This window comes from Oculina patagonica, chromosome 3 (genome assembly GCF_052425735.1).
Source record: "Oculina patagonica isolate OP01 chromosome 3, crgOcupat, whole genome shotgun sequence".
Lineage (NCBI taxonomy): Eukaryota > Metazoa > Cnidaria > Anthozoa > Scleractinia > Oculinidae > Oculina > Oculina patagonica.
Genome location: NC_135760.1, coordinates 28757000 through 28784748, shown reverse-complemented (window position 1 = coordinate 28784748; position 27749 = coordinate 28757000). Strand labels below are relative to the sequence as shown.

General features: G+C 40.1%; 2 protein-coding genes and 1 long non-coding RNA gene across 3 annotated transcripts; 2 read left to right on the top strand and 1 right to left on the bottom strand.

The window, feature by feature from the left end:
• Positions 1-24: 24 nt before the first annotated feature.
• On the bottom strand, positions 25-11269 carry LOC144647389 (uncharacterized). Its single transcript, XM_078507195.1, has 4 exons — positions 11119-11269; positions 8836-9155; positions 7689-7968; positions 25-1467 (listed from the first exon to the last, which is right to left on the bottom strand). The coding sequence occupies exons 1-4, from the start codon at positions 11221-11223 to the stop codon at positions 1177-1179; spliced, it is 996 nt and encodes a 331-aa protein (XP_078363321.1). The 5' UTR covers positions 11224-11269; the 3' UTR covers positions 25-1176.
• A 489-nt stretch (positions 11270-11758) lies between these two features.
• On the top strand, positions 11759-27094 carry LOC144647391 (uncharacterized). Its single transcript, XM_078507197.1, has 4 exons — positions 11759-12014; positions 18095-18356; positions 21449-21596; positions 25099-27094. Exons 1-4 carry the CDS (start codon positions 11906-11908, stop codon positions 25492-25494), a joined length of 915 nt encoding a protein of 304 aa, XP_078363323.1. The 5' UTR covers positions 11759-11905; the 3' UTR covers positions 25495-27094.
• On the top strand, positions 21608-24450 carry LOC144647409 (uncharacterized). Its single transcript, XR_013569588.1, has 2 exons — positions 21608-21783; positions 24112-24450. It is a non-coding gene; the product is annotated as an uncharacterized LOC144647409 (long non-coding RNA).
• Positions 27095-27749: the final 655 nt, after the last annotated feature.

Below are 27749 nucleotides of genomic sequence, written 5' to 3'. Positions count from 1 at the left end.
CTACAACCGTCACCACGTAACACATACGTTCGTTTATGTTTTATTTCAACCAAAACAGTTTGCCCCACAATTACATGATATTTTACTTATATTTTGTTGTTTTTCCGCTGAAAGATTCAGCTAACATTTAGTGTTTAACTGGTATATGAAGGGTCAGGGTTTAAACTTCGGGGTGAAGCCTCCCGGTAGCAATTTTTTTCGAGTAACCACCATTAAAAAAAATTATACAAATTATATGAAATCGTGTAGCCATGCAGGCATCTTAAATGGCAAGAACCTAGAAAACCTGGTCTCGAGGTACGATATTGTACAGAGATTATACAAATAAAGGAACAATTAGTGGTTGTAACTAACCCGTGAATTAGATAGTGGGATAGTACACGAGCAGTAATACTTCGTATAAGTTCTTATGTTCCGCTATAATAAATAAGGCCAAGTAAAGAAATACAAATGTTTCTTGTCCCCGCCCGCTTCATTTCTTAGGGCCGCCTCTCTTTATTTATTATTTCTTATTGAAAAAGTTGGAACAAACAAAAACCAACAGGCGTTACTTTCACTTTGTACGTAGTTGAAAATGTTGTAAGAAATGGCTTTTGTCTGAGCTGCGTTTGAAAGTATACGAACTCAAGCCAAAATTTTAAAGCCTTGGTACGCCAGGTCTGCACTGGATAAGTCAATTACCTTGCGGGATTTATTTTGCAAGTTCGCTCCTGGGGAATTTGACGATGGAGGAAAAACATCGATATTCGAACAACACAGGTATGGAATGCAACAAAATAATAAATAACAAATAACAAAAAAAGCGCCCGCTCTCTCTCTTTTTTATAGAAATCCGGACGAGAAATATTTGCTTTTTTAGTTGGCCTTAATTAGTTATTCTTTTGTTTTTTTTACTCCTTGTCTTTTGTGTACCACACACTAATTAATAATTAGTAAGGACTATTATACACTAACAATTAAGTAAAACCACTCTAAGCCCACTATACCGAAGGAAAAAAAACAATTATTCAACTCGATGATCAAAAAATATCATCGCTTATCAGTGTCTCGTGGATCACTGAAATACAATGTAATTACCTCAGCCTTCAGTAACAGCAAATTGTTGATTGTCAGCTTTTCGTGACAAATTACGATTAGCTTCTTAACATCTTACTTTATTACTAATTGGTTCCAGGGTTAATTATTTTGAAATTGTGCAAGTGATTTGTAGCCCACATTGAGCTTGATGTTTTTGTTTTGACGCAGTGATCTTAGGTAGTTAAAAGCCGCTTTCTCCTCGTCAGATGTTATTCCAAGCACTGTGTACATGTTCAGCAATCCTTCAGATCTGGCCTTCTCCACCAACTTCAGGGCTTCTGCCTTAGCCTCAGCATCAATTACAGTTGCGTTGGCGTTTGCATCCTGGGCAATTTCTCTGGCTTCGTTGTAGATCTCGTTTTTAAGCCTTTCGGTTTCCTTGCGAACAACCTGGATGCGTAAAATTGAAAGGATTAGTTTCTTTTATCAGTATGATGATTATTTGGCTGGGTTCATGCAAACGTAAACTCAGAGACTCAAAGGAAAGTGCAGAATGCAATATGGCCAGTCAAAAATTAATTTCGATTGAAAATAAGTAGAATGAGTTTAGTTTTCAGTTTGAAGCGCTGTTTTTTGAAAACGCCGGGTAAAATGCTTTCCGTCCAAATTAACCCGGGTAAATTTGAAAACGATACGCTTCATTGGTGAGCGTTTTTGAAAAGCTCCGTTTTCGAAGACCTAAAACGCCGGTTCAGTGTGGACGGTTGGCTTAACCGGGAAAAATAAGATGCGTTTTCAAATTTACCCGGGTCAGTGTGGACGGGCCCTTATGTGCCGATTTTTTCCCCGCAGTTTCGCGCTAATTTTTACCCGCATTCTCGCGTTTCCCTCGCCCCACTAAGGGCCTCTTCACATGAGCCCGGTTTACGAGCTGTCTCAGTTACCAGGACGGATTTTGACCTCTGTTCATATGGAAACTTTTAGCCTGGTTGACGGGGATAAAATTCAAGAAACGAAGGCAAAATGGCGATACATAAAGTTGCATCTTTCGCGACTATCGTAGCTTTATTGACCCATGTAACTTTATTAATAAAGCTAATTCGCAAATTTCTGAAGTGGAAATAGATACAAGGCAAAATTAAACCATTTGGACCGCCCAATTACGAAAGGGAAGGTATTTTCTCAAAAAAAGTTGCGTCCCGGCGACCGGGCTGGAGCGTTCATATGGGAAAATATTCTTCCCGGTTGTCGAGATCTCGGTTGCAGAAACCGAGATATCGGTAACCGGGCTGGCCCACCTTCTCATATGAACACATCCAAAATTTTACAAGAAAATAGGAGTGAGCCGAGATCTCGGTAACTGGGCCAGCCCGGTCAACCGGGATCATATGAAGAGGCCCTAAGGGCCTGTTTACATGGAAGACGGGTGCCCTGGCTAACCGAGTTACCCGGCTAACCGAGCTACCCTAGGCGAGCCAACTTTTCATTCGTTTCTTAAGAAAACGCATTGAATCCTTTACATGCTAGAAGGGTAACCCGCCTTGCCGGGGCACTCGGTCTACTTGCCCGGGGCACCCTTCTAGGCGGGATAGCTTTTTGCCATGTAAACGGTTATGCCCGAGCTATCCCGGCTTGCCGGGATAAGTTTTTTGCGCGTGTTTTTAAACTACATTTGAAGTTAATGGCATAAAATGTATAAATTCTGGACCCAAACAGTGCTATTTGATCAAGATTAGTTTTATCAGTCGGCTGGAAATATTTCTTTGAGCAACAGCTAATTAATTCGAAATTTTCATGGGAATGATTATCCTAATTCACGACACAACAAATTTAATTTCAATTTGGCGGCCAAATACTGTTGAATTTCGATTGAATTTCGTCAAAAATGAACGCAGTAAATATCTGAGAACTTGCACATCAAATTAAAATAAGTTTGAAGACGAAAAGCCTTGATTATTCAGTAAAAAGTCATATTTTTCTTTAATCATTTGGAGCTAGATTGTTTTCCCACGCCGTGACACGCTTCAATGACGCTGTCTCAACTCGGGTAGAAGGGCTGTGAATTCGGCATGTAAAGGCGGGCTATGTTTTATCCCTTCTAGCTGGGTAACTCGGTTAGCCGGGGCACCCTCCCTCCATGTAAACAGGCCCTAACTGCCCCTGGGTCTCCGAGGATTAGGCTTTTGTACATTATGCTAGCATTTTTTCGAGCATTTTAGTGAGGCAAAAGCATTGAGCATTATTCGAGCATTTTAGTGGCATTTTCCCGGAAAATTTATTTTTTTCCCGAGAAAATAAAAAGAAATTATTTTTTTTAGAGAAAATGAAGACTAAAAACTCAAAATTCAACTACAAATAAATTTCTGAAGATAGTCAACTGCTTTCTGTACTTAGACTCGTAGATGATTTCGAGAATTATGTTTTTTTGGCTGTATTTATGAACTTCTAACGTTGTTGTTTTTACTTGCAACACTTGTACGTTATTGTAAGTGTTAACAGTTAACACCATGTTAAAAACTTTGGAATTTTTTTTTAAAAAAAACGTCTGTATAATGAGCATTATCCGAGCATTTTAGTGACTTTTTTGGGGGAGACCGAGCATTTTAGTGGGCAAAATGGAGCATTAAGGTGGAGCATTTTAGTGGGGAAACAAAAGCATAATGTACAAAAGCCTACGGAGGATGGCTCTCGCCACGGTCTGGTGAACACGTCACACGTTCACTCAAGCATGAAGCAGAGAAGCACGTAGTGTCAATATTTCTTTCAAGAAATGTCGAGCACGAAAGCATGTTCAAACACTTAAGAGTTTTTCGCTTCCACACGAAGCCCGTCTCTGGCAGAGGTTATACAAAATAATACGGAGGTTAGTTCAACCGATGGAGAAGAAATCAAAGGAAAGGAAGTGATGGATGTAACATAACACTTCTGTTTTTCTCTCAGATCGCTGTGATGCTTTAAAAGTCTAATCAAATTAACGCCACGGATTTTACAAAAATTCTACCGCAATTGTAAAGCACACCACGTTAGACTTTAATACAAAATTTCCCAGTTATTTTAATTTTCTTTCGCTTGAATATTGAGACAACAAACGAGATACTTTTGTTTTTGTCAAAAACATGTAACATGATTCTTTTGTTTTTGTCGAAAATGTATGTAACGTGATGATAAGGTAATATGATTTATTTTCTGCAAACAGTGCAAAATCGATTTTATCACAGATATTACCGATAAATTCAAGTAATAGTTTTTCTAAATTGTGCTAAATGCTAGATCACCTTTTCTAAGAAAACAGCGTTGCCATATCAAGAATTATTTCATATGAACTACTGTAAAGCCAATTATTTTGCGGTTTTATTTTGGCGCCACAGAGTCTACAGGAAGCATGTTCAACCTAAAAATTTACAAATTTTCAGAACAGTGCACGAGCAGAGCACAAACTATGAATTACAAAGCATAAAATGTCAAAATTGTGACTTTTCCCCCGAAATTGTCGCTAAAGCATTTCGTGCGCCAGATCATGCTCTCGCCACAGTCTGCTGAACACGTCACACGCTCACTCAAGCATGAAGCCGAGGACCGGAACCGTCACGAAAGCATGTTCAAACAACTTAAGGTGGCTCGACCCCCCAGTTTTTTTCTAGCGATACCTATCAACTTTGAAACCCTCATACTTAAAGGGATTAATGTCAATCACATATCTACTATATCACATGGATTACACATAGACTGAACTACAATATGATATAAATTTTAGGGAGATCGGAATGAATATCATGTGACAATGACGTCACACAGGTTTTTGCTCTGAATCGAATTTTAGCCCGTAACCGCATTTTCTCTCGAGATCCTCCACGCTACGTATACCTTGGGTGTTTGCATTCAGCTCTGTGGAGTTTCATCGAAATCTACAAGAGGAATTTTGAAATATCTTGGAATTGGTTTTTAGATGGTATAATTTATGCGCAAAATAAAGACAAGACTTCATATAAAGAAATTTGCTTCTTTTTTGATGTTTAATGAGAGGATTTAGCCCTCATTCCTTTTAACAATGTCCCATATCCGATATCCAAACCGTAAAAAGTAGGTAGACTTGCGCGATTTCGAAAAAATATGAAATATATGAATCATAGTGAAGCTCAATGTTTAGCTCTATTTAGCAATTTTACGCCTACTTTTGCAAAAAACGCGATTATTTCAAAAGTCATCGATGAATTTTCCCCAAACTTTTTCAGGGTGGCAATTGATCAGAACACTACACAATCCCTGACTTTGATAGTCATTGAAAACTTCTAAGGTTGTCTAATATAAACGCAAAATTGAGTAAATATTGAAGCGATCTCCTAGTTTTGAATAATTTTGTGCTCTGGGATTTCCTATTGTTTCGAGTTGAGCAAAACACCGAATTCCTGTGCACTACGCGTAAAATGACTTCGCTTGGCTACCTTCCGAAAGCTTACCGAAATCTTTCCGAAATATGGTCCGTTTTAATTAAAGAAAACAATGGAAAAGAAATTGTCACGCCACAACTTTTCTTGTGTGGTCGACGTCTTGGCTAAGTTGAAAGTTAAAAATGCAGAACAAAAAAGGCCGCGGTACTGAATGCTACGCTAAAGAGATTTAAACATCAAAAGAAAGAAAGTGTAAACGAGGTAAGTTTCTGACTATGCTGTCAAGTCATATGTAAATGACTGGAATGGCGTCAAAACATAACCGGCTTTGAGTTTCATTCATTCATTATTGTTTACTTGAACTCGAGAATATTACCATATTCCGAAAGATTTCGGTAAGCTTTCGGAAGGTGGCCAAGCGTAGTTATTCCACGCGTGGTGCACAGGAATTCGGTGTTGTGCTCAACTCAAAACAATAGGAAATCCCAGAGCACAAAATTATTCAAAACTACGAGATCGCTTCAATATTTACTCAATTTTGCGTTTATGTTAGACAACCTTAGAAGTTTTCAATGACCATCAAATTCAGGGATTGTGTAGTGTACTGATCAATTGCCACCCTGAAAAAGTTTGGGGAAAATTCATCGACGACTTTTGAAATAATCGCGTTTTTTGCAAAAGTAGGCGTAAAATTGGTAAATAGAGCTATAAACACTGAGCTTCACTATGATTCATATATTTCATTTTTTTTTGGAAATCGGGCAAGTCTACCTACTTTTTACGGTTTGGATATCGGATATGGGACATTTTTAAAAGGAATGAGGGCTAAATCCTCTCATTAAACATCAAAAAAGCAAATTTCTTTATATGAAGTCTTGTCTTTATTTTGCGCATAAATTATACCATCTAAAAACAAATTCCAAGATATTTCAAAATTCCTCTTGTAGATTTCGATGAAACTCCACAGAGCTGAAGGCAAACACCCAAGGCATACGTAGCGTGGAGGATCTCGAGAGAAAATGCGGTTACGGGCTAAAATTCGATTCAGAGCAAAAACCTGTGTGACGTCATTGCCACGTGATTTTCATTCTGATCTCCCAAAAATTTATATTATATTGTAGTTCAGTCTATGTGTAATCCATGTGATATAGTAGATATGTGATTTACACTAATCCCTTTAAGTATGAGGGTTTCAAAGTTGATAAGTATCGCTAGAAAAAAACTGGGTCGAGCCACCTTAAGAGGCAGAGGTTTAACAAAATAAAACTGAGATTAGTTCAACCGATGGAGAACAAATTAAAGGAAAGGAAGTGACCGATGAAATATGATACTGTTGTTTTTCTCGCAGATCGCTGTGATGCCTTTTAAGTTTAATTAAATTAACGCCACAGATTCTATAGGAATTCTACCGCATTGAAAAGCACACCACGTTAGGCTTTAATACAAAATTTCTAAACACGTCCCTGTTATTTTAGTTTTCGATAGCTTGAATTTCAGTTTGATATTGAAACAGCAAACGAGATACTTCTGTTTTTGTCAAAAAACATGTAACATTATACTTTTGTTTTTGTCGAAAACGGATGTAACATGATATGGTAATGTGATTTATTTTCTGCAAACAAGCCGCGACATTGATTATAACACAGATATTATCAATTGATTATGAGATGCTAGATCACCTTTTCTAAGAAAACAGCATTGCCATATCAAGAATTATTTCACATGAACTACTATGACGCCTTAGTGTTAAATTCAATTAATTTGTGGTTTTAACTTGGCGCCACAGAGTCTACACGAATCCTTCTGCAGAAGAAACACGCAATGTTCGTGATGTAGACTGATCTGCGCATGCGTTTAGCACAAAGTATTTTGTTCCAGAAAGAATTGTACCACAAGGAGAGCATAGTGCTTTCTGAAACAAATATATATACCTTGAGTTCTTCAATTGTAAATATCGTAAATATACTCCCCGTTTAACCACGGGCACACGGTCAGGTTCTCTCCATCCCCTCCCCCTTTACAGAAATAATTAATTAATTGATATTAATTAATTAATCGGTGATTAAAAGTTTACACCGCGTTAGCGGCTTCGTGGTTTAGGGGTTTAGCAGACGCCAACCCACTAAACCATCACAATAGTGCATTCTGCACTAAAAACACAACATAACAACATGAGAGGAACATAATGACATGATGTGCATAAGGACATAAACTGTGCTTTTCTTTATGTCCATGTTGTTTTGTTGTTATGTCGCTAGTGTAACAAAGCTTTGAAAGGTTTACCTTCTCTTTTAACTCAAACTCGGCCCGTTCCTCCTCGGCCGCCTCCGTGACCTGTCGTAGGTATCGACTCTTAACATCTTCATGCACGTCAACGGCAAGCAGCTGGAAATATTTGACTTCCACAAACAGTCCCTTCTCATCATTCTTACACTTGTCGTTAGGAATACAGTAACCACACGCGGGCAGATCTTTTTCATCAGTAGGACATGTCTCCCTACAGCAACCATCCAGGCGCTTAGCAAGCGCTATGAACAGCTCTTTTTCGATCTTTTCTCGATTCCTTCGACAGAAAAAAAGATGACATTGTTAGAAGCCGAGTATTTTTTGGTGTTGTTCAACAAAGGCGAAACATCCCACTATTTCCATTTAAATCATTTTGCTTAGACGCCGTTAGTCAGGAGTTTTTGTATTAATTCAACTTACTGATAACTGTTTCCAGTCATGGAAGGTCTCCCCTACCTTACACTCATAACTTTTTCATGGCCTGATCCCTGGAGGTTTGACCCCCGCTGACTCATCGAACATGACATTCAGCTGGAGCATCATAGTGAAATTTGCCATGACCCAGTTCCAATGGGCCCTTTGCAGCTAATGATCACAGGGGACACGATCACATGGTACAAAGTAAGTCACCTCGCTCGAGGGCAAGCTCCGCTCTGGGACATTCAACCTAGGAAAGCCAAGCGTGGCTGATTGATGTCGCTTTGTTTTGGAAGTCCCAGTGCGTAGCTTGCCCGCCAACGAAGTGTTACTTTGTAACATATGATCGTTAGCTGCTTAGGACCCATAGCAGAAACCCTGTGATAGTTAAGTCATATTCATAATCAGGGCTGTCATTAAGTTTTTATGCAGCCGTAACATTGAAGTTATCACCCGTAGCATTTCATTCTGTATGCAAGTGTAATGTAACACCAATCAACATTTTCACCCGTAACATTATGTGAGCTCAGCCGTAACAGGTGTTACGGGTTACGGCCCTTAATGACAGCCCTGATAATGTCACAAAGAAATTTTAAAATTAAAGGAAACTTCAACATAATTGTTTTGTAAATACCGAGGAAGATTAAGACAGATTACGAATGACAAACTTGAAACACTGGGACAATCTTTTTCAAGATGCGCCGTCCTCATGGGAAGTCAAACAAACCTGATGTAATCGTCAATTGATAAATCCGCAGCACGTCCTTTAATGGCGTCAACAGCTGTTCCTTTGACAACCGGCTTGTAGTCAACATTGTAGGCTTCGTGTAAGTCTGGCAAAAAGTCCTTTCTCAGAAAATACTGAAAGGAGCAGGTGATTTTTATTTCGATTGTCCCCGTCCAGACACCGATCTGATCAAGCTTGACAAAATGAGCATTGGCTTGAAACACCTTGAAAGTGTAGTCTGGGCCCACAAAATATCGACCAGAGGTGTACACTTCACTGATGTCTACATAACCTGTTGACTTGCGTCTTTTGAAGCCAAGCTGTGTGAGAATAAAATGACAAAGAAATTTGTGAACTTCAACGAAATGTTAGCCAGTGCATTGGAGACAAACTAGACCCCGGTATGATATCAAGGATTTTGTGACACGACCGGCTGCAATGCAGGTTATGACATTATGTTAGAGCAGTTTTCAATTGAGTGTCGTAAAACCAAAACCAAAGTAATCACTCTAGCCAATCACAAAGAACACAGACAATCCAGTAAACCAATCAAAACTCGAAGCAAATACATGTAGCCGGCACGAAGCGGGAAAACGTGCGTGAGCGAGTCACATTTGGTTTTGGTTTTACTTCTGATTGGCTGAGAAAGTGGCGCAATGGTTTAAAACAAATCACAATGCAAAGTAATGCAAAACCAGTGCAAATGCAAATTACTTTCGACACTCAAGTGAAAACCGCTCTAGAAACCAAGAATGTATAAGCACGTTAGCTACTTAGTGAACGATTAACCCCTTGCCTACCAAGGACGTATATATACGTCCTCTCTGTTGTCACGCAATGACCGAGGACGTATATATACGTCCTCAACCAAACGACAGCACTGAAACCCTGGTTGTTCGCGATGCCTTGAATAAATCAACCCCGGTTGTTGAGAAAGGTCTGGCACTACTTTCGAAACACCGCTGACTCAATAGAATTGCTTTTTGATCGGACAATTTACAAAATGGCGGTGGTGTGCATGAAGGCAGAATCGACAGAGATGAAGCTATTGCTGAAATTTTTGCCGATCGCGACTCTAATATAAGTGATTTACGTCACAGAGAACTTAAGCTATGTGATTCTGAAGAGTCTGAACAAAAAGAAGATGAAGGTGGCGAAGAAGAAGCCTCGATCGATCGAAGAAATTGAACCTCCAAATGCACATGGTCAAGGAGTTCGCCAGGGAGGCGTACGAGTCAACAGTACAATAAGAGAATGCGGAAAGAGGAGATAAATTCATTTTAAAATTGTCTTAATCTAGGTGTACTTTAATATTTTATCTGAAAAGATGCCATTGCTTAGCCAAATTTAGAATCTCATTAAAAATTCAATATGGCCGCCGGTTGTTTAAGTGTGTTTGGCTCTGGTAGGCAAGGGGTTAACGATATTGTGCAAAATGCAACCAACATTTTTCATGTTGGCAAGCAAATATATGCATCCTATCACATACTTATCAGAAAAATATGTAAATCTTTGTTGTAAGTAGTGGGTGTAGACCTTGAATTCTGGGTACATTATTTATAACCGCAACTGAGACATTTTAATATGTCGGACGTGATCACTTTCACGAAATCTGACACTTCATTTTATAGTGTGCAACTGTTTCACATATTCCACGGTCATGCTACCGTAAAAAAAACAAGCCTTTTTAGTACAAAAATTGAAAAGATAATTAAAGCCACTAAACCGAGCAAATGTTTTATGAAATTTGTCAACTCGACCAGTTTGTATTTAACTTAATGTTAAATTCCACTTTTTACAAAACAATATTAGCCTCCAATCCTTGACACTGGACTTGAATACAGTTTGCAGATCCCATGTTATTGCATGTTGTTGCTAATACACAGCTATTCTTACATCTAAAGCAACAAAAAAATACTTGTATTCTCTTGCGTGATATAACTTTAAAAATGTTGATCAAGTTTTCGCGCGTCACACCCCAAACATTTGAGACAGCGGGCTTCAAGTTCGAACATTCTCAAAGTTGCTGATCAAATCAAATCAAATCATAGTTCAATGCAACACAAACTCAAAACAGCATGCATAATATATGGGGTTGTGCAGAAATCTTGCCAGAACAAACATCGTCACTCTGAAAAGTCTTTGCTATGTACAAGGTGCTGTGCAAAACGGACTTTGTGGAACGCTTTGTCAATCGCCCATTCGCCCAATGCAACATCAATCTTTTCGTGCAAAGACCTACGATATAAACAAGTCATAAAATATATGAACCCATTGACTCACCTCGTAATATTCGACATCAGAGAAGCTCGTAGGAATCAAGATAACAATGAGTAAAACTCCAATACCTATGACGCCAATTATAAGAATCTGGGTTGTGTTCGCCATGTTGTGAAGTTGTTGAGTAGAAAAAACCCCTGGGGGTGCTCCAAAGGATATTGGACTAAACGGTAAGGCTCCGCCCAAATGGGGTAACTTTTTGTTTCGTGTCCTCAGAAACGAAAAGGAATATTGTTTTCGATCCGGGGCTACTATCCAATCAGAAGAACGCTCGTTACCTCAAAATGCCAACACGTTTTTAGCACGAGTAACCCTCCCCCTCCCCCCCGGGAATTGGCCCAGTATGCAGAAACCTTGCGGCCGGAGAGAGAGACCCTGGGAACAGCCCCTGAGAAAGGTTTGTATTGCAAACCGAAATATAGGGCAAAGTTGTTTCAATACATTTTAGTTGTTTTATCTATTTTGTTTATTTTTGACCGTCAGGATCAGTTTGCCGTTTACATTTTTCGATAATTTATGCGCATATTTGATCACAAATATGTTGCTAAGGGAGTGTTCATTATTTAGGGTATGGGGTGGGGGGGGGGGGGCGGTTAAAATCTGTGTAGGGTGGTGTATGCATTCTCTCTGCGGGGCCCGAGGGGGATAAAAATATTTAAATTTAAAGTGGAGCCATAAAAAGTGCGCTACCCCTGAACACTCCCTAAACTTTCAAAGAAGATGTTGTTCAGTTCTTGCTGAGCGAAGATCAGTGTTGGAACTCACTTAACCGAGTGTCACCTGCATAAACATGGACGTGGGCAACAGCGTTAAAGTCATTGGTGTGGTAGTCGTTGCTGTGATTATCTTCATCGGAGCAATGGTTGGGACATCTTTACGCAAGCTAAGCACAGAGGAAGGTAAATATTTTCGATCGTACTCGTGTTCCCTATATTATTGTTTTCCCTACACTTTATAAGGTTACTCAGTACAAACTTTTAAAAAGCTCAACTTTATTAGTGCTTTGTCATGTAACGTTTTGGAGACTGGTGAAATCAATAGACAGTGCCTCCAATGATAAACATAACTTAACTTATAAATTACCTGCATTGCATGACTATCGCGCGATCAATACATCACAAGGTAGCTTATAAAGCCCCGATCAAACGGTCATGATAGTTGATGATAGTTGATGAGAGTTCCAACTATCACGCGCGTTTGAACACGAACTATCATGCACACTATCATCAACTATCACCAACTATCATGCAGTTTGGACGTGCTCAAATTCGACATGATAGTTGATGATAGTTTTTAGCGTTTGATCGCGGGGATGATAGCGCATGATAGTTTATCAGTGGTTCAGTCAAAGACGGGCTCAATCCAAGATTCATGCATGGCTGCCGCAAAGGAAATTCTATTGTTCGGTGAAGAAGAAAACCGAAATTTAGATTAATATTTGGACTATAGTGAAGCTGAAAACGAGAAAGTGAGTGGGAAGAAGAAGAGTAAAAACATTGCCGAGAAAGCACTGAAAATATCACTGCCAGAAGCAAGAGATGGCGTGAAAGTAGCGAAAACAAGGAAAAAACATGAAAACATTTCTGCACCAAGTGATAGTGGAGTTGAGAACGAGAAAAGCAAAAAATTAAATGCGCGAGCACATTGCGTGATTTCGACAAACTATCGTCAACTATCATGGAGCGTTTGATCACAAACATGATAGTCAATATGATAGTGAATGATAGTTGGAAGCAGCGAACTATCATGACCGTTTGATCGAGGCTTAATTAGCTTTAATTTAGCTGCGAGCTGCGATGCAGCTAGTAGCTATAGTTGTGCTAACCTAGCTTGTAGACCGAAAGGATAAGAAACTCGTTTAGCTCGACCATTATGTCAATGTCGCGCTTATTTGTATTAGTGACTGACTGTGCTTTAGTTCACCAATGGAGCAATGAGTAGCTAATGAGTGCTTTTTATGCTTGGAAACTAATTATCGCGTATGCATCAGGTTGTATGGAATTCTATAGAGGAATTGAATCTTTAGTACTTTTAATAATAATCTTTAAATAATAATATTTTAATAACAATCTTTAAATTGAAAAAAAAGATTATCTTTAGTACTTTTGGATCATGTGTATTTTGTGCACCCCTCGACCGATGTATCAGTCGACATATCGACCAACACTCGCTCGACATATTGACCGATACTCGACCAATATGTAGGTCGACATATCGACCTACACTGGGCCAATATATCGACCGAGATTCGTCGATCGATATGTGGATTGACATATCGGCCTAGTGTTGATCGATGTATTGACCGACCGTCCGCCGATATCTCAGTCGATATAGCACCCGACACTCGGCCGATACGTTAACCATTGATTGTCGGTGGTGTATCGGTCGACTGTCGTATAATATACATGATAATCAGTTGACCAAGTTTGGTCAGCAGTTTTGAACGTTTAAATCGTGTTGTTGTTACGGGCAACGAACTCCTTTTCCTGAGTGGCAACTTGTCAGCCTTTGACATGATAAGCAGCAAAGCATGCAAAACAACATACTAATACTCGCCGAGGTTGTTTGTTAAAAGTTATTACATTTTGGGTTACCAAGCTTATTACATTGTGCGTCATGATCAAAAGTTATTACATTTTGAGTTACTATTAAATTCTGCAATTATTACATATTGTGGCATAACAACGTCTGTGATGCAGGCTACAGACATCAATACGCAAGTATCTAAATGAAGTAGCCTATCGATTGACATGTTGGCGGACTATTGGACAAACACTCTCGGTTGATATGTCGACCGACATACCGTCGCTCGCATCTAAGCCTGAACACTCGCTGCCGAAACATGATCTAATTGGGTATCAAACGTGACATGATATGGTCATCAAACGTTTGAAGTTTAGCAGACCGTAACAGCAACTTTCATGCCGAAACTTCAACACATTCCAGTTTCGAAACAGTCAAAATGGCAGAAAGATTGGATATCAAGACTTCCTCTGACAAAATTTTATTCTTGTTTTATATTTTATTAATTTTTTCCAGTTTTACAGATTTAAAAAAAAAATAAAAATAAAAATAAATTTATAAGTTAAGAGGTAGATAAATAAGTAAATAAATAGATAAAAAGAAAAAAAGGGGGGGGGGGTGGCTGCAGAAGCAAATTAAAACTGATAATTTCAACTTAGTGTTTCTAAAAGTATTTCCCATTTCTCAAGGTGCATATTTAGTTTGTTCTTTTCTTTGGCAAGGTATTCCTCTATTTTGAAAATCTTTTTGAGGTGTGCAAGGAAGATGATAAGGCTTGGAGCAATGGATTTTCGTCTGCAGAAAAAGATAGTCTGCTTTGCTATTAACACAATATGATTCAAGAGCATAAAGTGGCTCTTGGCATCAAACAAACCAATATCCACTTTCTGTTTTACAAGCCACATCAATATTGCCTTCCTTTTGTTTAAAGAACGCAAGCCTCGCACATTTAAAGAAACAAGTTTAAAATCTGTCATAGACATCATTAATTTTTGCTATTAAAATGACCCATACAAAACAAAGTCACCAAACAAAAGTGTAATTAACCCTAGATGCGCCAGCATTTTTGGAGGGGGTGGTCTGCAATCGCCACAGCAAATCATGTTCTCACATTTATATCACACTAAAAACATGTGTTCAAATAAATGTTTAATTCTACCTTCATGTTTTGGTCCAAGCCATCCAAAGTGACATACTCTTAAAAAGCAAGGGTTAAACTCTTTCCATAATCCAAAAAAAGCGATGGGAACCAAAATATATAGTTGTAAATCTAACTTTTTTGCCACACTCGCGATCCGCGGGCGAGCGAAGTCGCTCCACAACGCAGTACGATCAAAAGTGAATTTTGACCTGTACCAACATGCCGAAGGAAATTCATCAGTTATCGATCGATGTTGAGGTCCTGAAGATCCCATTTCCACGATTTTCTTGTCTGGTTTTGTTCTGAGGACGCGAAACATTTTGGGAGAAGAAAAACATAACAAAATGGCCGCCATTTCATCTTCTTCGTTGCAAATGCGGACGCTCAAACTCGGGTGACTGTCGGCTTCACGACTTAATAACGAAGGGTTGTCGAGGTTAACTAACGATAGATAGTACAGCAATTCCTATTGGCCCAATGTGTTTCCTGTGACTTGGTAACCAATCAAATTGTTCATTACAATAATGGGCCGATCACATCGGCCTTGGCGCATCTAGGTGTTAAATGCCAGGCCGATCTGATCGGCCCGTGGCGCATCTAGGGTTAATGTTATGCTATCAGTATTTACAACACCTTCAGTATAATGTCCAGTTGTGATGAAAAAATGCCAAAACATTTCCATACGGAAAAATTGCAGCATATGCAAATTAAAGTAAAACTTGGAAACATTTTTTGGATAGTAATTAAAAATAACGAGAGAAAAATAAATAAATAAGCGAAAAAAGCCAAAGCTTACCTCTTGTGTGATCTTTCGGAAGCAAAAAAGGAAAGATACACCGTACATATAAAGCCCCGGCAGCCTCATAAAGAATACTAAGAGGTCGATATGAAGATGTTAAACTCTTATGGCTACAATTAGCAAGTTTGGTTCTACGGAACCATTTAGGCTTACAGCCTGAGATAATGTTCAGTTCAGTTCCAGTTTATTCAGGGACAAACATCCCATCGATGTATAACATGTCAGGCCTGCTTTTGCTGAAGGAAGCCCTTTCTCCAATCCTTTTTTGTGTCCTTGAGCTTCTTAAGTTGTCGTTTCCGAGATTTTTGGATTTCTTCAGGGTAATCATTGAACATGGAGAAATCTTTATCACGCAGGTGCTTTCCCGGCGAAAGGATTTGTTCTTTGTCCAGGCTCTCGGACCTCTATTGCTCGGCTTGCCCAGGCGATGAACTCGCTGGAAATCGATGCTAGCTGTATCAGTGACATATAATTCGTTCGCCATGAAATCTTGTAGCACTTGGAGGGTGTCTTCGGTAGCGTCTTGAACTTCTGGCACGCCCGTGATAATTAGATTTTCTCTTCTAGAGGACGCCTCCAAATGCAGCAGCTCTTTGCTGAGTTGGTGCAACTTTTGACTCTTGCTTCTTGAAATCTTCTAAGGTTTTGGCGTTGAATAAGATCTTGTTTTGTTTGAATTGCTGATTAATGAATTCCACACTTGCTTTCACCTCTCCGAGTGATTTATCATGGCCGTGGCATTTATCTTCTAATGTTTCGACTTTTAGGTCCAATATTTTTATTCATTTACGTGAGACTCTAGCTTTTCAAGCCTCGCCAAAGATTTCGTTAAAAGGGTCTCAAGCGTGTCCAGTTTACCCAGCCTTTCCAAAATGTGCTGTATATTCTCACTGACCGACATGTATAGAGCTTCGCCTACGTCTTCGTCTTCGCCAAACTCACTTCTCTTCTTTTTATCCACCGGAGATGACGTCTCGCTATCTCTGCTTTCTATGCTTGAGTTGCTGGTTACTCTCCCCTTCCTTTTTTGAGATTCAGCCATAAAATACGACCAAAAAACATCAATAAACTCGCAAAGGCATGCAGAGCTTTGGTGGGCACGTCTTACTCCGACGCCGTCATGACGTTGGGTCCCCCCAACAAATTTATCCTGATCTTTGTCAAAATATATTTGCAGGTTCACTTGAACCACTTCTGGTGTAAAGTTTGGCCTGTTCTCAGTGTTTATGGTGAGCATTTTGAGCACGAAAGTTGCTGTTACGGTCTGCTAAACTTCAATGTTTGATGACGAATCATGCCACTTTTGATACCCAATTTGATCATGTTTCGGAGGCGAGTGTTCATGCTTAGATGCAAGCAACGGTATCTTGGTCGGCCAAGTATCGGTCGATATGTTGGTCGACACATCGGTCGAGTGTCGGTCGATATATCGACCGATACATCAATTGAGGGGTTCACAAAATACACATGATCCGTACTTTTTTGTTGAACTGGGTGTAACATGTACAATAGTGTACAATATTAATTGCCCAAAGATGCCTAAGAAAAGGATAAAGACCTTATAGAATAGTAACTCAGAAATGATGAGTTTTGCAGTGCTCGCAACATTAGGCTTCTGCTCAGAATGCTTGCAAAATTTTTTTAGGTGCTCGTTTGCTTGTGCTCGCATATTTTTACAAGTGCTCACACGCTCGGTTTTTATTGGAGGTAGCTTTTTGAAAAGTGCTTGTTGCTCGCAAGACTAACTTTTGCCAATGCTAGTGCTTGCAAAGAAAAACGCTCTGCTCGCACCATTCAATACCCCTAACATGCCCCCAGATTCCCCTACAGGCTTGCGCCTTAAGTGCTTAAAAATACTCCCTATTTTCCTTTAAAAGGGGTTGGAATCTCTGTAATTATTATTATTATAATTATTGTTGTTGTTATTGTTATTATTTATTTTTCCTCTTATCCATGTTTGTTTGTGTGTGTTTATTTCTAAATACCGGTATTATATGAATCAACCATTTTTCTTAAATGAGGCCTTGCCAGGGAGGGTCCCCAAGTCGCTTGACTGAATTTCAAAATGCCAGGTGTCGGCTGTTTCATCGGTCATTATAGGCCTTTTTGTCAAGCCTTTTCTATTTTCTATGCCCAAGCCTTTTCTATTTACCAAAGGGTAAAATAATTTTTTGTGTCTTTCATGTGGAAAAAAAAAAAAAAGTAAACTCCCAAATCATCATATGAGAAAACTTAAGCTCCATTGGGGACATCTGCATACCTGCACTGAAAAGTATGTCAAAATTCTACAAGATCTCAGCCAAGGTCATTTTTATAGGCGTGTACAAAAAAAACATTGGAAGCAGACCCTTTAGGCGCATGCTCCAAATGATTTAGGTGCTGGCCAAACATAATGCAGCTTCCCAGAAATAGATTTGGCTCCTCGCGCTCACAACAAGTGACCTATCAGAGCTCTTTAAGTGACCGACCAGCCATGTTGCTTCATTAGTCTAATATTTACTTTCGTTTTCCAACAGTGGGTATCGCATACAATATCCATCAGAAGAAACTATCTTCTGAGGTAAAGAGAGAAGGACTTCATGCCGGCTCGCCAGGCTACCATTTTATTATCTTCCCCAGCGTCTTTCAGAGCATTACTTTTGATGACTTACAATGTCTTAACAAGGACGGCATTGAGATAGAGTTAGATGTACAGTTTCAGTACCGGGCCCGGCCCAAGAATCTCCGAGAGATTATTTTACAGTTTAAAGACAAAGATGACTACCTAAAACTACTCAAGTAAGTTGAACATCACTTGTTTTATTATTGCCATCGAAATAAATCCAGTCAAGCTCAGCTTAGCACCTCATCAAGCTCATTGTTCAAACTTAATCCAAGAAAAAGCCGTCAGGACATACTTTCTGTTGGAGAACTGAAGAGTAATAATACAAAGAGAATACAAAGAACTTTTCTGCCCAATCAGGAGGCAGTATTCAGAGAGCTGTTTGGAACTGGCCCGGTAAGACTCTTTTCCCAGGGGCAACTTTCAATCACTCCAACTTTTCTATTTCAATTTTTTTTCTCGAAGTTTCACGTTTCCCTCACCCACTAACTGCACCTGGGTCTCCAAGAGGCCCTGCCAGGGGGGTTCCCGTGTCGCTTGTCTAATTAAAATGTGCCGTGTCGCTGTTTTATCGCTCTTTTGTCGCTGTCGGTTTGAGGCTTGTCCTTGTCGGTTCAGTTTTTCCGGTTTGTCGTCTGTCGCGTTTTTTGTTGCTGTCGCTCTTTTGGGCCTGTCGCTTGTCGTTCCCTGGCAGGGCCTCCTCCAAGGATGGTCCCATGACAAATTAAAGATAATTTTCCCTGCTCTACGGTGCAATGTTTCAAGAGCTTGTATGTGGTGACAGTTGTTGCAACTTCCCCAGACAATGATACCATTCATTACAGGCGGCAGGATCAGTGACTTTGAAATAAAGGTTGAAAAGAGCCCTTTTCAAAAATGAACATTTTTTCAGCAGATTTAACTTGTTGGAAAAGTTTTTTTTTTAGACAAGTTAGTTTATGGTCTATAGTGACACCTAACAGCCTTGTGTGGCACATTGACCCGTGTAATTATTCAGTTTTAGTGCAGCCGATTGTAATCAGGGGGTATGGCCCAATAAAAGATCCTTGATGTAACAGCATTGCCTCGCATTTTGTAGAGTGTGGTGTTAGGGAGTTGGTCACACACCATTTGTTGAGTTCTTAAACATCAAATCATACTTTAATTTTTATGTCACAATTTTTATCTGACAAATGTATCTGATTGTGTAGATGACACAACAATAATATTTTTTTTTTTTTTTTTTTTTTTTTCTCCCCTTTTTTTTTTTTTTTTTTTTTTTTTTTTTTTTTTTTTTTTAAAATTTTTAATTTTTTTTTTTTTTTTTTTTTTTTTTTTTTTTTTTTTTTTTTTTTTTTAAAAAAAAAAAAACCCCAAAAAAAAAAAAAAAAAAAAAAAAAATTTTTTTTTATATCTTTTTTTTTTTTTTTTTAATCATCTATCATACTTCAGAAAAAGTTTATTTTTTATTTACCTTTAATTTACAAAAAAAAAGGAAAAAACGACAACGGAAATTTTACCGGTTACCCCTGATAAGGAGAACACTATAATAATTATTATTATTTATTCAAAATATTTCTGTGTTTCTGATTGGCTTTCGATCCCCGGCTAATTCCAGCTATTCGGCTAGCGCCGACCAAATTTGGAAGAAATTCCAATTATTGGATCGCAACCGTCCAATATTAAACAATTATTGGATGAGGTTTTTGTGATATCCGGAATAATCAAGGTCGAGGTAAGTGTTATCAACCGAAGACGAAGGCTGAGGCTGATAACACTTACAGAGACCTTGATTATTCCGACTATCACATAAACCGAATCTAATAATTGTTTTATTATACATTTTTTTTCTAGAAAAGGAAGTAATGACAAACGATTTCAACCTGTTTTAAAACTTGTGCTAATTCCAGCTGGACTCGGCCTACTAATTCGTGAAATAGTTCCTTCCCAATTTTTGTCAGTCATTTTGTGTTTTCGGAGACTTTATTGTCCTGCAATTTTTAAACTTTGGTCAAACTATTTCTCGTTTGAAGAAGTGAATCGACGAACTATGAATTTCCTTCGCCGCCAGACACCTGACACATTGCTCTTGGAAATCATGCATTGCGCGCGCCAACCTACAGATTAGTGAACAATCTGCTAGCAGAATATTCACTAATCTGTAGGTTGCGTGGATTCCCAGAATTAGCTGTAGGCTTTTAGCCAATGAGAAGACAGCTAGTGACTACAATGTATAATAATTAGCAATTATTGGATGAGGCTGAGTATGATATGAAGAATTATGCAGATCTGGGTTTTTTTTTTTTTTTTTTTTATACACATCATCCTGCATTAATATATTTTTTTTTTAGAAAAGAGAAAAAGAGAGAGGGGAGAAGAAAAGAGAAAAAAGAAAAAAAAAAAAAAGAAGGTTGTGTGTGAGAAAAAAAATGGTTTGTTTTGTTTTTTTTTTTCTACGCATAGAGTGTGGGAAAAAACCCCCCCCCCTTTTTTATTTAAAAAAAAAAAAACCCTCCCCCACCCCCATTTTCCCCCCCTCCCCGCCCCCCATATATTTTTTTTGATTTTTTTTTGTTTCACAAATTTTTTTTTTCCTTTTTGTTTGGCGGGGGAATTAATTTGTTTTTGGTTTTACGACACTCAATTAAAACTGCTCTATTTGCCACATTTTATGTCAGTAAAAATTGTCTACATGAGAATTTTCCTATGTGACAACTTTTATTTGTCACATAAATGCTAACACACCAGCTTGCCAACAAAAATATTTGTCACATATAAATTGGCCAAATTTTCTCATCTACATGAGCAAATAAAAATTGTCACATTAAAATTGTTTGTATAAACTAGGCTTTAGGAAGCCAAGACGTCTGATTGACTAAAGGTAAAGTCTACACTCGAGCCTAGTGGCCCATCAGGCTGGAGCTTAACCCGGTTTCTGTTGCAACAACTAGGAGTATTTCTACTCCCCCCTGAACGGGATGCCAGTCCATCACAGGGTTACCCCCCCCCCCCAGCAGTTAATGCGCCGGTATCCATTTATAAAGCTGGGTAGAGAGGGGCACTTTGAGAGTTAAGTGTATTTCCCAAGAACACATTGTATTGTCATGCCCAGGGCTTGAACCTGGACTGCTCGATCCAGAGTCCGGTGTGGTAACCATTAGGCCACCGCACCTGATTGGCTAATGGGCACCATTATATTTAATGTCGCACTGATTGGTTAGGCACAAGTAACACAAACCAGTCAAAAAGCTCCCTGAAGCGTCTGTTTTGTTTCATTTTTTTTCTTCAGGAGTATCAGTGAGTCTGCCATACATGATGCCTGCAGTGCATTTAATACCACTCAGGTACAAACTGCACGTGCTTCCTTTCAGGACCTAGTTCGAAAAACCATTGGACGGCGATTTGACAATGTATGGACAGATGTTGAAGACCTTCAGGTAAATAACAACACTCATGTTCGCGGCCCCATCACCGTACTCGCGCGCAAAGTCCTGCCAGATATGGAAGCTATGCTCTGATTTATCCCCTACAGTATTCTCGCCGGGGCCCGCGCGAACAAACACCCTAATTTCCCATTCCACGTGCCCAGTTACTTTGGCAACTGCAAGCCATGCCGCTGACTATGTACCGGGATATATATAGCTTCTCAGTACACGTGTATTCTGTCTTTTCGTGAAGTGCTGGCGTACTTTTGCATCGGCTCCTCGTTTACTCTAGCGTCATCGCTGCGCCCTCCGTCTGCCCATTACACAAGTCCTGGTGCTCTTATCTTGAAGTTTTGGCTACTTGTCTGACTCGTTTATACGTTCAACATGTTTATCCTCACTTCGCCGCTGATTCTCTATTTCAAGCGTGCCAACTGCAAATACACCACCCGCTAGCGCTCTAGCAATTCCTACAGAGAAGAGTCCGAGGTCTGTTATCTGGGTCTTCGCTTGCATGTTAGTCTTCCGTTCCTCAACCAGGTTTAGTTTGTTATACGGTTTTAGCCTATTCTACTTATTTTGCATTGTGTTGTTTGCGGTGTTTGTGAAGCTACCTTCGCGTCCCGAGTTATGGTGTATTTGTCTCATTCGCGGCCCTTCCCTCGCTTTTTCGTTTCTTCCCTTTACCTGTTTTCTGTATTTTTAGTTGGGTTCTACTTATCCGATCTGGTTTTATTGTCTGTTTGTTTGTTTTTAAGGTTTTGTTCATTACTCGGTTTTTGTCCCTATATTTCGTTTCATGGCCTTTAGTTTTCGTCGCTTTGTCTCACGCCACGTGTTTTCATTCATCCCCTTTAGTGTTTTCTTTGGTATTTTGTCTGCATTTTTTATTTATCGGTATTTTTGCATGGTATTTCAGTATTAAGTTTATTTCTGGCGTGGTTTCTCGTATTTTATATTTCATTGCTTGTTGTTTACCTCTTCAACTAGTTTGTCACACCTTTTTGGTTGCGTTGCGATGTCACCTTTTGTTCTACTTTCCTATTGTCCCTTCGTTAGCTGTCGGTATTGTTTGTCTTTTCTTGTGTTATTGTTTAATTACATTATTTAGGGAACAGACAAAATAAAAAGCGTAAAACGGGAAGAGGAGGAATAAGGAGAAGCTTAAACATGGGAGAAATGTACAAAAAAGAGAAAAAATGGAAATTAACAAAAATGGAAATTATTTTCTCAGAGGACCCTCCTGAAAACCACCCCCTAGGTGATTGGAGGCCTCCTCTTATCCTCTTAAAATATTATTATTATTTTATTATTAGATGGAAAAGGAGAAGTTAAAAAAGGAAAAAAAAGAGATGAAGAGTTAAAAAAATGAGAAAAAGAAAAGGAAAGAGAGGGGTATCAAATGGTCTTTGCGAGCATTTGCGAGCATGCGAGCACAGCGTTTTTCTTTGCGAGCCGAGCATTGGCCCGCCGCACTCCTCCTCTGCCTCGCGCCGCCCCCCGGCGCGCCCCCCCCCGGAAGAGAGTCGAGAGGGTTGAGAGGAAGGAGGAGGGAGAGGGGGGGGAGGAGGGAGAGGGACAGGAGGGGGTGGGAGGAGAGGGGGACGGGAGAGAGATCACTTCGGTCGGGCGGCCGCCGCGTCGGCGTCGGGGCCCCTGTCTGCGGGGTTCGGGGCTCCCGGTGGTGGTTCCCTCCAGTCGTGGTCGGCCCGTTGTTTTTCGTGGTCCTGTTGCTGGGCTCCTTCGGTTGTCTCGGGTTGCGGTTTTTTCGGGCTTTCTTTGGGCTGTTTGCGTTGGTGGGGCCCCGCTGGCGGGCCCCAGCGCTCGTTGTGTCCATTTGCTTGCTTTGTTGCTGTTCCCTTTGTTTCGGCTTTTTGCTTGTTTTCTGTGTCTTGCCGTTTTTGTTGCTCACGCTCTGGTGGGGGAGACTCTTGTTTCTTTCGGTGTCGGATCACCCACTACAGAAGGCAGGAGGGCCGCGGGGCTGTCTGCGGGCTTACCGTATTACTCGAATAAGCGCCGCGGCGCTTATTAAATTTTTTGCGTCTCAAGTGCGGCGCTTATTCGAGGGCGGCGCTTATTTACAATTTGGATGCCACAAAGTATCTTATCTTTCACAGTTATTGAAAAGAGGGTCTTTTGATTGACAGTATGTGTCTCTTGCTGAGACAGAAGTGGCGCTAGCTGTCCTGGCAAAGGTTGGCGGCCTTCGCAACATTTACAGAACTACGTATTGTTAGAGTGTTGAATAGAAAAACTAATGGGAGAGCGAAAGAACAATCACTCATAAATGCAAAATATCGCTTTTGATGCAAAGAAATGTTCAATCTTGTCTTAGAGTTGCTTTGTAGAGCCGTTTTAAGTTAAACGAAATTCTTCAAATAAGCGCCGCATCGAGACTGCGGCGCTCATTCGGGGGCCGCGCTTATTTACTTTTTTGACCTAAATGCGGCGCTTATTCGAGGGCGGCGGTTATTCGGGGGCGGCGCTTATTCGAGTAAATACGGTACGTGAGCGCGTACCGTAGGAGTCGCCTCGTTCCCATAACTTAACTATAACCGGGGTGATTGAGAGTAAGGGCTCCGGTGGGAATTGTTTACTATTCTCACCGGGGCCCGCGCGAACAAACACCCTAATTTCCCATTCCACGTGCCCAGTTACTTTGGCAACTGCAAGCCATGCCGCTGACTATGTACAGGTATATATATTGCTTCTCAGTACACGTGTATTCTGTCTTTTCGTGAAGTGCTGGAGGACTGAAGCATTGGCGACCCACCCACCTCCCCGCAGCGATGACCTCTGTACTTGCCGTATTGGAGCTCTCGCTCTCTCTCACCTTCGGAGTCGCCTCGTTCCCATAACTTAACTATAACCGGGGTGATTGAGAGTAAGGGCTCCGGTGGGAATTGTTTACTATTGCGAGTTCACCATTTACACTCGGTAAATGTTTTGATTAATTTTGACATTTGTCAACAACTTGAAAAGTCTAAGTAGTGTGACCCTGTAGTTGACAAGTATTGACGTGTGCAAACAGAAAAAAATGTTGAGCTGCAACGACAACAGGGAGCTTACCTCAAGCAAACTCAGGTACTTGGGGCGAGAAGAGAGCAAAGTGTAGCTAAAGGTGGAAAAATCGAGACGCACACATAGGGTTGCACTCTAAAGCCTGGTTCTCATATGATCGTCCCGATCGTCTCTGTCGCTTCAAAAAGTTTGCTTGATCCAATCACCTCAAACTTTGCAAACGACAGAAGCGACAGAGACGATCGGGGCGATCATATGAGAACCAGGCTTAAGAATGCTTTGATACTTTTCTCCCTACTTATCAAACATATGCGGTACCACTCACTTTTTCACTCGAGAAGTGCTAAAAACATTTTTACCTCGAAATCTGATTTGATTTTAAGATCAACTGCCCGCTTTCTTCCTAAATTGTACTGCACTCAGTTCAGTATATGTTACTAAATACAGTCTTATTCAGTGTACGAACTTACTTGCAATTCCTTTACTTTAGGTTCAAAACATCATCCGCCCTGAATCCTATGAAAAGGTTATTCGGGTAAAAGAGGCAGCCAAAGAAAACATCAAGGTGGCAGAAAATGAGCGTCCTCGGCAAATAGTGCAAGCAAAGTCTGACAAAGAAGAAGCTATCAAGCAAGCGCAGATCACTATGCAGCGCTCGAATTCTAATGCCAGAGTGCTTTTGTCCAAAGCCAACGCAGAAGCAAGCAGTATTAGAGCAGCTTTCGCCGCAGAAGCCGCAGCATTTCTGAAGCTCAAGAATGAGACGCTGAGCAACAGCGTTGCAGGCCTGCTGTCGTATCTTGGTGTGAGACTTATCGCTGAGAACAATAACACTGTTAATCTTGCAATGGATGCTCCAGCTAAAACCAAGTATACTTACACTTAAACAAGCACTGTTAGCCCTGGCACTGAACGGAGTCACAAGGTAACTCGTCACCAACATGGCTTGACTTGTTACTCTTTGGCCTGGATTTACACTGAACTGCGTTGATTTGCGATGAATTGCAGGTTTCACTTTGATAAAACTCAAATTCCTGAAATTCGCGCACAAGTCGACGCATCTTTTTTACCTAATGTATTTGCATGCACAGCTTTTATAAACGGCCAACATCAGAATGATAGTAAGAAGCACAACCAGAAATATATAACTATATAAACTATACGAGAAGGCAATCAACTTCGAGTCAGCATAGGCGTACGGGCCGGGGGGGCAGGGGGGCTGCAGCCCCCCCCCCCCAAATTTTGGGCAACTCGGATTTTTTGGGCAGCAATAGAAATTTGGGCAAAGCCAGTTTCTAAAGAAGTTTTTTTTCCAAGAGATAGATATTTTCTATTTTAACCTGAAGTCGGCGTGTTAAAGCCAGTTAAATTCACAAAATGTCAAGGAATTATTATAAAAAACACCATTCAGTGTTGTAATGACAGAAAATTTCCTCCAGAATTCCCTAAAATAGCGTTTTTAATGCTCTAAAAATTTAAAATTTTCCGGGGGAGCTTGTTATATGAACATCATCACACTAACAAACCAACCCCACATTTTGTGTACGTACAAGCAAACGTGTCGTGGCCTGATTTTACCCTAGGCCTACTCTGGGACCTAAAATCGCCCAAAGTCGCCCCAAATCGCCCGTAATTTTGGACAAAATAAGCTAAAGTCGCCTTACGAGATGAAGTCGCCCAAAGTTACGGCGACTTTGGGTCCCAGAGTAGGCCTTACCCGAGTACAACTTGGTATTTTGTTTTGTACTCGTGACTGGTAATAAACCCAATAATCACGAGCCAATAGGTCAATTAGTTTTGAAGAAAAATGATTATAATTAAAAAATACCAAAAAAATGCGCCCGCCCGCTCTCTTTTTCACAGAAATCCGGACGAGAAACATTTGTTTTTTTTTTTTTTACTTGGCCTAAATTATTTCTTGTCATTGCACTTATTAGCATTTAATGGGCATATTATTCCAACTCTTTAGTCAACAATGACGTGGATCGTATCGTTGATATCTTCGGCCGTCGATATGGTAGAGACAGCTATTTCTTTTAACGTGTTTTATGAGCTCATATGATAGATTCTTGTGTAAGAATTTTTTACTTCATTTGTAAGCCTATGTTAGTGCATCGTATGACTCTCGTTCTTCTTGACTGTTTCGTAAAAATTTGGGCATTTTGCGAAAAATTTTTGGGCAAATGTCTCACCGCCCCCCCTGGCTAAAAATTGCCCGCACGCCTATGCGAGTCAGGTGCTTCTCTTGTCATTGGTTTGAGTTCTTTCACGTGTATGATGAAAGGCTTATACCTAGATGACAGTATTAAAAATAAAAAGGACCTGATATCGATAGCGGATAGATTTTGCATTATAAACGTTTTGTAATACACTGAATACGGGAAAGCTCCATTACGGCTATTTTACGCCATTTAGTCAAATTTGTGAAGTATAATTAATAATTAATGCTCAGCCATGGTGTAAAAATAAAGGCAACAATCTGCTCGTGTCGTAGTAAGTAATTTCAATTCTTTGTTTCCGTTCGTGAGATGTCCAGTTATCCCAACATTCTACAGTGTATGTTCGATTATGTAGATACATGATCTCATTTGCTCATTTTGACAAAATTGCGAACTGCAAGTTGCAGTTGACATGTCACACGCAGCAACTTGTCATTTGTCTCGCAACGTGGCGAAAAGCCGAGGATAATTCTACTTTCCCTGCAGCTCGCAACATTTTGTTGCATATTTGCATGTTGCAATGTTACAACAGGCCATGGTTACGCCAGGCCATGTTACACCAGGCAATTTTCCTTGCAACGCAACGATGACGACTGCAAACATGAGTTTTACATGAACTTTTATTTGGCAACTGGCAATGCAACGTTTGTTGCGTTTCAGGTTGCAGAGAACATGGCCTTCATCTTTGGGACATTGGATTGACCAATGGCGGACATAAAAGTCAAGTGCTGGCCAATGTAAACCGCTATAACGGATTGCTTTTGGTACATTTTAATGATTCTAAGGGGAAAGCGCCCGGGGAAGAGAAGAACTCCCCCCCCACCTCCCCCCCCCCAAAAAAAAAAGAAAGAACGCGACCAAGCTTTACGTTGATGGGAAGGGGGCATTACTTGGCTAACAAAAAAACGCTCTTAGGTGTCAG